Raw genomic sequence first — 10,885 nt, forward strand, 5'->3', positions numbered from 1 at the left:
GGGTGTCGCCTCTCCTGAGTCAGAACGTGAGGGAGTCCTCACGTTGTGGGTCTTTCAAGATCACCATTCAGTTCCCAGCATACCCCACACCCAAAAGGAGGAAAACAGTACAACACTCAACAACTCGAAATAGTAATTACACTCGGAGATTTTATTTATCATTTTAACAAAGAATGATAGAATTGTGGTGAATGGCCAAAAAGGGGAAAAAGCAAAAACCAAACAACGACAACAACAACAAACCTATGGAGGTAGATACACATGGCTGTAGATTGTCCTTACTAAAAAGAGTTTGTGTAGATTCATCTCAGAGCTCCTCCCATCATCAGTTAGATAAGGAGAGTTCCCCATTCCTGTTACAGGGAAAGGGAAGGAAGCACTAGCAAAGCACGCGTTTGTCCTGATCGTACAGATAGATAATAAAAGGCAGAGAACTCTTCCAGTGTCTGCTGTTTTTGTAGTCATTTCAGGTTAAAATGCTCCTTATACCAACATGGTACTACTGGGTGATATAGTCTCTCCATTTCTCATACAGCTAGCTGAACATCCACATATCCACTTAGATATTCACTAGACTTCTCCACATCAGCACCACGTTCTCAACACCAACTACCTCATTCCCATCCTTCCCGTGGGAAACCTCTTCCAGTCTTATCTTTCCCACTTTACTAAGTTGCAAGCTCATTCTTCTAATCAAGTCAAAAATCTTAGTCATGTTTTACAAAGAGGAAGGTTACTCTAGCATAGCTCAGAAAAGCTATTGGATGCATCTGACAAGAGTCATTACACATTAGAGTCACTTTGATTTTCCTCTTTCCCTCATGTTCATAACCTATAACCCAAGCATTTGTCTTTTTTGTTTTGTTTTGTTGGTGTTTGTTTGTTTGTTTTGAGACAGGGTTTCTCTGTATAGCCCTGACTGTCCTGGAACTCACTTTGTAGACCAGGCTGGCCTCNAACTCAGAAATCCGCCTGCCTCTGACTCCCGAGAGGAAAGTGCGACACCATGGTGCGACACCATGCCCGGCTCCATTTTTCTAGCACGTCTGCAGAAAACCCACAACTTAAGACCTCATCTCTCACATATTTGGTGCAATAACCTCCAAACTGAAGTTTCTCCCTTCAATCCCTGCATCTGCTCTACCTTCATTACAACTAGAATCTTAGAAAAATAAAGACCATTTCATCCCTCCGCCATACCCCACACTGACAAGTAGACTGACAGCCCCATTTTACTTAGAGTGAACCCCCATATTAAAGCTGTCTTCAAAATCCTGTAAATCTAACTCCATCTCCTTCAACCTTGATCCCTGACCTTGCCCTTCTTTTAGATCTACTTCAGCAACCTATCTCCTTATTATTGCTCAAATACAACCTGACTGGGCCACTTTTTACAAGTACTATTCATTCTGTCTGTAGTTACCGTTGCTTTGGGCACTGCCTGGCCTTTCTCTTTCATGTCTGGATCTGGTCAAAGGAACAGCAGGACTGCTCTTTCAGTTAAGCCCTACTCTCCTTCACCTGCAAACAGTTCTTTCATGCTTCTGCATTTCTTTTGTAAGGCTTTTGAGAAATTTCACAACTTGTTTCCTGTCTTTATTTGTTCTTCTCCCTAAAATATAAGTTCCATGAGGGCAGGGATAGTCTTTCTGAGTGATTATTATATTCCTCAGTGCCTAGGAAAACACTGCAACAATCCCTTAACAAACAATGAATAAGTTTCATCTAAAAAAAAAAACAAAAAACAAAAAACTTGCATTCAAGTCTCTTGTAGTTTTGGTTTAGGAAAAAAATTTATACACACACACACACACACACACACACACACCTCAATGCTACCATTTAGGAGAGAAATAGCAGCCAAACAGGAATGAGACTGTGGGCCAGGACAAGAAATGGCTCAGAGAAACTCCTCACTACCACCACCAACAGCACAAACAGGCACTTAGCCATTTTATACGAGTAATAAATCAAAGAGGGACCAGAACTTGAACTCTTAGGTTACACATAGAAAGATTGGGACTATTCATGCTGCTATGCACAGTAGGGAGCCACAGGGAGTGGTTACCAAGAGGATAAAAGATAGTTCGGTGTGCAGAGAGGGTAGCTGAGGACAATTGGGAGGCTGTCACAGTAATTGTTCAGTGAGTAACTAAAACCTGATGAAGACAATGATAAGGAAGGGAAGAATTCCAAACATCTCAGCTGTGTAATCGCCGGCTGTTGAACGGCTGACAGAAAGGCGTGGTTGGGATACTTTCAAGGTTTCTAGTGTGACCAAGTCAATATTGTAGCTAACAAAACTAAAGCTATGTAGTGGGGATTAAAGGAGAAAGAGAGTCTTTTCTTCAGACCATCACTAAAAATGAGTGTTCAATGTTCAAACCTCTATCATCTATATTTGCCCTCACAAATTTTGCCCCATCAACATAATTCTTGTACTCTGTTTCATCTAAATTGACCCTTCAAATGCTTCTTAAAAATTAATTTCTACAGCTGAAATATAAGTATCACATTCCAAAGACACTACAGTGTTGCCTGCAGAAGTCTTTGAACAAAGATCTGGTAATAAAGAGGAGGGCGGGGAGGATGGATTAAAGACATAGTATATCATAAAGGCCAAGATGGAGAAGATATGGATATTGTCCAATACTAGCTGAACAAAGACACTGAGCTTAAGAAGTGAAATATGAATAGGAGAGAGAGAAAGAAAACCAAACTGTGGTCCAGAGGAAATGGCAAGGAGATCATGAGACAGTAAATTAAATCATTAAATCTCTCCTGAAGGTAATAAGCTGTAGTTTGAGAAGGAGTTCATGACAGTTAACCTTGATATTCTACTTGGCTGAATCTGGAATCAACTCGAAGGTAAAGCACTGGACACCTGTCAGGAATTGTCTTCATCAGGTTATCCGAAAGGGGAGGCTCCATCCTAAGTGTCAGTGGGACCTTTCTGTGGCGGCCCTTACAAAACAAGGCAGAAGGAAGCTTTTGCTCTTGCCTGCTTTCTGCCACTATCACTGGGAAGTTCATCTACCCTGTTGATGCTTCTGCTGCTGCAGCATTCCTTCACTGATATCAGGGTACAGATTCTTCTAGATTCCAACATGTACCAAACACCAACACACCTCTCAGAATCCTCCAGGACTTCAGTACCAGACTGGAGTATTTAGCTACCCAAACTCGTGGACAGAGCAACTACCAGGGTTCTCATCTTCTCCAGTGGGAGGCAGCCATTGTTGGACAACCCCGGTTATTATGTAACTTAGTATAATAAATTCACCTTTAATATATGTTCAATTGATTTGTTCCTCTAGAGTCACAAAGGAATTTTCATTCCTCAACATATAGTGGACTCACCTCTAACCTTTTGAGTTTAGTAAGCACTCCATCTCTACTAAATGAAATAGTGTTTTCATTTACAGATCAACTGTCCTATAAAAACAGTTCAGTGTCCCCTGGGTGGTGGTGCATGCCTTTAATTCCAGCACTTGGGAGCAGAGGCAGGCAGATCTCTGTGAATTCAAGGCCAGCCTGGTCTACAGAGCTGAGCTCCAGGACAGCCAGGGCTACACAGAGAAATACTGTCTCAAAAAACAAAACGAACAAAATAAAACCACCACCACCAACAACAAAATAAACAAACAAACAACAACAATAAAGCAGTACAGAACAGAATCATCATTTGCTGGGGCCAGCCCCAGCAGGGGTCTTCTTTCCTTTCAGTTCTCCTTGAGGCAGCAGAGGGGGTAGAGCGTCGGTGGATGGTCAGACTTTTCTCTTAAGACTTTGTAAGATATTTAGGGTTGCTGTATAATTAAAAGTTTACTTATCTATGTCTAATTTACTTTGCTACTGTAGCTGATCTGCCTTCTGTGATCCTCTGAGGCCAGAAACTGCAGTCTTTGGCATTAGCACCTCATCCTAAAACAGCAGATTAAGTAAAGGATTAATTGCTAGAACCTTTTCCCTTTTGTCCAGATTCCTCTCCCTTGTCAGGCTAGGGGGAAGTTTAGAGCAATAAACTATTGAACTAAGAGAAGAGAATCTCACTGGCAGAAGGAAAAACTTTTACATAAGCAAATATGCATAAACTCACATAAATTTACATACAGATTCACACTTGCACATTTATACATCTCCATTCAGACCAGTTGGGCTCAGCTTGTATGCATTCTCATAATTACATACTTACACACACACACACACACACACACATACACATCCATACTTACATATGCATTTGGAGCAAAAGACCAAGCACCAGTGCAGAAAGAACTCACTCATTCTGGATGAAAAATGAGCTCTAATCTTTACTGCAAGAGAAAGAAAAAGTTTCTACCCTTTTATTACTAAATGAATTAAACCTAAGTTTGTAGAAGAAAGCTTTGTTCCTTTAAATAAGACTAAGTCTGTCTTGTTATTAAGAAAAGGCCTACCTGTTCTGTCCCATAGTAAGGAAAAGCCTGCCTGCTCCTTCTGCTCTCTCTGTAGCTTCTTTTTCTATCATCCTCCCCTCTACATTCTGCAGATTGGTCTCTTAGTTTTTTGTGTTACCTTATAGTTTCTAAGTTATTCCACTCTGCATTCTCCTTCTAATTTTCTCTCTCCTCCTGCTCTGATGTCACAATAATGCTCTTACTCTCAAAGCCTTTTCTCCCAATGCTATATGCCTTTACTTCTAAGTTCTTCTTGAGTTCAGTTCTGTCTAAAAAGTTCTCTTGTGTCATGACTAAAAAAATTGTCCTCACTTTAGGTTTCTAAAAGGTTCTGTTCAGATCTGACTAAAAAGTGTTCTGTCTAAAAAGTTCTCCTCAGCCTAGTTCTGTTTCTTCTCTCTGCAGCACTTATACATCTTTTAGAACACATGATCACATGGTAAAAAGTTTGTCACAAGTTTACACATAAATTCAAATCATAAATTGACATAGAAGTTTACAACAGAGAATGTTTACATGCATATCCATTAGGAGTAATTACCTGGCTAAACATTCATCACCTGTCACAGCTCTACAGGGTCATGGAGAGTTAAAAAACATAACCGAGTTACTAGTGAAGTTTTGTATAGATAAACCCTGTCAACATTTTATCTTCTGTCCTAGCACCTATAATATAATAGTTCCCCTTTTATGACTTTTGGTTAATGGTTTTACAACCTTTTGGAATGTGCTCTGAGTAGTAGAGGCAATTAACTGGTGACAGAGACTGGCAGAGTTCTCACTGCAGTTTTGACAGCTTAATACATACTGATATAATTTTAGGAATTCTTACAGGATCATCATAAGAATTAAGTCATCCACTTGTCTATATAGCATCCCTACTAGACAGTACATCTCTGTAGATCTGCAACTGCTCAAAGAGGTAGGCTAATACCTAGTGATTGTTATATATGTTTAATAATAACAGGAGAAGCATATTAATAGTAGGAATCTTTCCTAAAATTATTTTCTCCTGGGCTTTGCCTATGGGAGCAAATCTGTCATGGATTATGTTAATCTGAGGCACACAATCTCAGGGAGATCATCCGCTAGTTATTAGCTTGTCCTGACGATCATCTGGGTAGGAAGGACTAGAGGAAACAAGATATGGTATGTTCCAAGTTTTGTGTTAATAGGTAAGAATTCTTAGTTCTCCCCTGCTTCCTGACAGCAGAGCCAAATTACAGATCACAGTGGGAAGGAAAAGAAATGGGTCTCTTGAGAGTAGAATTACATAGTTAAAAACAAAACCCACCAACCTTCAGCTATCTTAGTATATAAATGATCAGGCATCAAAGTACTGAGCTTTGCTTCAACTACATATTATGTCAGATATATGAAATAGAAAACTTTAAGGATTTTGAAATTAAGTTTACAATGCAAAACTGAAAAATAAAACACAACAAGAACAAACAGGCTACCAGGTTCCATGATGTTTGGGGGAGACAGAGAAGACTTATAAATTCAACATACACTTTTTTGCGTGTACATCCCATTGTACACGCAAAGTGAATATAAAGGACAAAAGAAATTTAAAATGATTAACTGACTCAAGGGATAGAATTAAACTATTGGTTTTATCTTTTCTGCATTTTCCCAACTTTCTACAGCTACAATGTCATCAGAACTTGTACCTAAGCACTTAACTACCCATGTCTTTGGTCTAGAAAGTTCTGGAATAATAGTCATATAGAAGTGGCCTGCAGTCTACTGCGTCCCAGCTAGTCTTGCTCCTTTCCATCTTAACTTCCCTGGGCTCATCCAGCCTTCTGGATTCTAAGGATGGGTTGTGGGGAGTCACGTGAGGAGCGGACATTCCAAGGCTTTGGGGACGAGCTGTGCAACCCTCCACACTCCTCCATGGAGTCAGACTCTGAAGTTGTTTCCCATCTTTTCAGGGGAACTTCGCGGGACTGAAGTGGGGTGCCCCGGGGCTCGCTGGGGCCGGAAGCGCCACAGGTGACGCTGTGGGCCCCGGTGGTCCCGGCGGCGACGGCGACTCTGAGGGGCGGGGCCCGGGGATCTGTGTTTACACGCCAGCCAGGTGACTCGGGCGTTCAGTCAGGGCTGAGAGGCGACGCGACTTCCCAGCCTCCAGCGCTCTGACTCACTTGGCGCCGGCCTCCGGGACCAGAAGCAGAAGCAGCCTCCGTCGTCCGCCACCGCACGAACGGCGGGAAGACCACGGAGGCCGCCCCCAGCCCAGAGCCCGCGGCGGGTTACATAACGGGCCGCGAGCCGCCGCGCTCTCGCGAGATCTCAGCAGCCCCCCTCCCCGACTCGCTCCACGTCAGAAGGAACCGGGCGGAGCGGCCAACATGGCGGAACGCAGGCGACACAAGAAGCGGATCCAGGTAGCTCGGCGGGGCCGTGGGACCGGGGGCGGGCTCGGGCGCGCTGGGACGAGGAGGGACAGGGGGAGACGTCCCGAGCGGCCGGGCGCCCGGAGGCCGTCTCCGCGGGGTCGCGGCGCCGTGACGGTCTCGAGGCGGGACGGTGTTAGCGGCCGCTCGGCCGAGGGCTCTGTGGTGCGGCCGGGGAAGGAAGGAGGGAGGGGAGGCGCGGCGCTCGAATCCCGCGGCCGGCCCCGCGTTCCTGCGGCGGAGGGCCCCGGCCTGCGCGGGGAGCCGGCCGCCTCCGGAGCGCGGACGCCAGGCGCCGGCCGGCCGGCCGGCCTCCCTCCCTCCTCCGTGTCTCCCTGGCGTCCCGATATTAAGGCCACGGTAGCTGGGGTGGAAGGAGGGCTGACCTGCGGCACCGCCGCCGGTTCTTTGTGCTTGCAGACGGTCGGTCGGTAAGTTGGCCCCGGGCCGCCCGGCCCCAGGGCTCCTTCCAGATGTTAAGCGGCGTGTGCCTTCCATTCCCCTCCCAAGGGCTCTTTTAACCGAATAGCCGGGCTTGAACCTTGCCGGCTTTCTTCCAGGCGACACGATGTAAACAAACCCTGCCCGGTCAGTGCTGCAATGGGCTGGTGGCACCCAGAAACCTTCCACATGCCAGCTTGTCAGCCTCACGCCCTACATACTGTGCCTCCCTCATCCCTTATGAATGTCACCTGAGCATCTCTTCCCCGCAGTTTTCGCCCAGTTGGGTGTCCTTTGTTCGATGCATCTTAAACATGGATGTGAGCGCCTCAAGAGCTCACCCAGAAACCAAAGGCCTAAGTTGATGGCCTCTATCTAGTAAGTTGTTAATATGTTAGTCACAAGTTGTTACACTCATTCTTGTTTTTCTGTTCCCCAAGTAGGATGTCTTTTTCTGTTTTCCTTTTATATCCATTTTTTAAAAGGCTTATCAACTTATTGGCCTACAGGTCTTTTGAACTATGTAAGTTACAGTTGAAAACAGTTTTAAATACTGTGGGAAAGATACCAGTGTTCAGTGAGTGTGGAAGTTGGCAGGCGTGACAAGATAATTTTGAACAGGTTACAGAAGGGAACTAGAGACAGATTCCAAGTTCATATAGGTTTTTTAAACCAGAGTGTCAAGACAATAGAAATTTCAAATTATGCTATTCCCAGGCTTTTGAAATTTAGTATTATGGCTTAATATGGATACTTACTTTATTAGAATTTGTATTGAAGTTGTTAAATTTGTGCTTCCTGTTCTTATGTTTACCCTTGGCAGGACAAATTTGTACTTTTTTGCTCTTTACTACACATTTTACAGTTTTATCTGCTTTTCAATATTGTCATAAAGGTAATGTAATGTGCTTTTTAGATCGCTGCTCATATTTCAGTTATGAGTGTATGGTAGACAGAAAAGCAGGTCAAGATGCTTCATGGTGCTCTTTAGTACCATAGCTACAAGTCAGTTATCTTATGCCTGCTTGTTCTCTAGCTCCACCAGTTAGGTAGCAAGGTTTTTTGCTTGGTTGGTGTTTTGTTTTGTTTTGTTTCTCTCAACTTCTGCATTTGTAAGAAGGATCATTTACCTTTGAAAAAGAAAAGGTTTTAGGGTTGTAGAGTTGGTATAAAAAGTTTAAGTTAATAACTTACTAAAAGTTATTAAAAACGTCCTCCTTCACCAGAATAAAGAAATTAGGTTAGTTATATTGGTTTTTGTTAAGTACTCCCTAATAAGCTTACAAATGACAAGCATCTATCCAGTTAATTAACCATTAGGGTGTAAGTTCTATGAAGTATAGCTATTTACTCTATTTGAGATGTTGGTTATTAAAAGTCAGCTTGGTATTATGAAATTAAAAAAATTTCCCCATCTAAATATGTGTTTATATAGGAGTATAGCATTTTTGTGGAAGATCATACAGGAGTACCTTATATAGACCAACAAATTTTTTAAGTTTTTTGTTTGGTTTTGGTTTTGTGTACATGTGTGGTTATGTTATGTGGTGTGTACATGTGTGCAGATGTTAGTTGAGGCCAGAATGAAATGTCAGCTCTACTGGAGCTGGAGTTACAGGGTGCTAGCATCCAAACTGAGGTCTTCTGGGAAAGCAGGGCATACTCTTAACCACTGAGACATTTCTTCAGCTTCCTCCAACAACAATAGGGAATTCCTCAGTTCTTATATTCCTGTCGAGAATTAAAATCTCTGATATTGGCATCACTTGAGATAAAAAGATCAAATGTAATGACAAAGTTCAGAGTTTGTTTTTAAAAAAAAAAGTCTATTCAAAGACTATCTGGTGAGTGTCCTGTTACTTGATGCTCTGTTTACAGTCAGATTTGGTTGGATTACAGTGACTTGTGGGGACTGGGGGTATGTTTGAGTCAGACAATTAAGTTGAGAGTTCTGCTTTGGTTTTGGAGCCAATTCATTTGATTTTTCCAGGACAGAATAATTTTAGAATCTGGTGTCCTAACAGAGTTGGAAGCAAGGGGATCATTATCACATTTCTTTCTTGGACTCAGATCAGGTCACTGAAACTTTGAAGTGAGCTTACATTTTCGTTGACATTGTGTTGTAAAATTTTAATAACAGATTCTCTAACAAGAATGATTATGGCTGAAACTCGTGAAATCCTTTTTCAAAAATCTTAAGAATAGGAAATATGGTGACTTTGTAGATTAACAAGCCACTAGAAGCATTGATTGAGAATTCTGATACCATGGAGTTTAAATTTTGAAAAACATCTGATAGAACTTATTTGGAATCCTCTGTTGTAAGTTCTGGCTCAGGAAGTGAAATGGATCAGGGGGCAGAGACACTTGCCTGATGGCTTGAGTTTGATCCCACAAGGTGGCAAGAGAAAACTGACCCCTAGAATTGTCCTGACCTTTACACGAACACCTACACACACACACACAGTGTGGTGGGCTTGGAGATTACTGATCTCACCCTCATTTTAATGACAAACTGATGTCTGTTGAGGTTATGTGACTTGAAATAGGATTGCCTATTAGTAAAATTAGATTTAGAGTAGTCATCTGATTCCCAGTGAATACTCTTTCCACCTAACCATTGACGACAAAAAAAAAAAAAAAAAGTTTTGTATTACTTTAATCCCAGATTTTATACACGTGTGTGTGTACACATATACATAATATATTTATTTAGTTTTGTGTTATGTCTGTGTATCTCTGTGTATCTCTGTGTACCTTAGTGCAGGTGTCCACTGAGGACAGGAAAAGGGCATCAGATCTTGTGGAATTGGCAGTGGTAGTTACAGGTATCGGTGGGCTATCCAATGTAGCTGCTGGGAAGAGACTAAGGTCCTCTCCAAGGGCAGTGCATTCTTAACCACTGAGCTATTGCTCTACCTCCCCAAATTCCGAATATAAATTTTATTTAAAAAGATCTAGTTTGGCTTGCTCCTTCTCAAAGAATCATTCCATATAGTGTTCTCTTCAATTTAGAATCTAGTTCAGTTTGGAATCTTCAGATGACTTCTGTATCTTAGAACTTGTATAACCTTCATCAGTTATTTTTGTTGTACCCATCTGTCTCCCTGGAAGTAAAATCCTGACATGTCATGAGCTAATATACCTCATTTCAGGAAAGAGAAGAAAAATATTTGGGACTGTTCAACCAGACTGCAGGTCTGACTTCTCGGGACCTTCTGAAGGAAAGAGAAAGAACCCAGAAATCCAGTCCTCTAAGTTGAAAGTTCATCTTACTACCTCCCACCCCACCCCAGTATACCAGGCTTAATAGAGAATTTTGCAGTTACATAGCAAACAAACCTGTTGCCATAGGAAATGTGATAGAAGCAAATTGGAAATGATACTGCTATTGTAGCTTACAGAGTGACTTTAAGCACATAATTTAAGGTCCCCTCTAGTTTTCACAATATCTTCTATTAACCTACAGTTACATGTCCATAAACAGTTATGCAATTTTTTTTACTTGTACAAAAAGCTAAGACCTGTTTTCTTTTGTTCGCTCCACTATTTATAGATCAATAACTCTATTTCTACTTAGTTTCTATTTATAGATCAATAACT

General features: G+C 42.2%; 1 protein-coding gene across 2 annotated transcripts in view; it reads left to right on the top strand.

The window, feature by feature from the left end:
• Positions 1-6,351: 6,351 nt before the first annotated feature.
• The window catches only part of Sec62 (SEC62 homolog, preprotein translocation factor), a 27,567-nt gene continuing 23,033 nt past the window's right edge, over positions 6,352-10,885 (top strand). Inside the window, exon 1 of one of the 2 annotated variants that reach the window (XM_029475199.1) lies at positions 6,352-6,832. In XM_029475199.1, the coding sequence (XP_029331059.1) occupies positions 6,797-6,832 (36 nt within the window). In that variant the 5' untranslated portion in view covers positions 6,352-6,796. The remainder of the gene's footprint in view (positions 6,833-10,885) is intronic. The other variant, XM_029475198.1, reaches the window with a different exon arrangement.

The sequence above is a fragment of the Mus caroli genome, chromosome 3 (assembly GCF_900094665.2).
Source record: "Mus caroli chromosome 3, CAROLI_EIJ_v1.1, whole genome shotgun sequence".
Classification (NCBI taxonomy): Eukaryota; Metazoa; Chordata; class Mammalia; order Rodentia; family Muridae; genus Mus; species Mus caroli.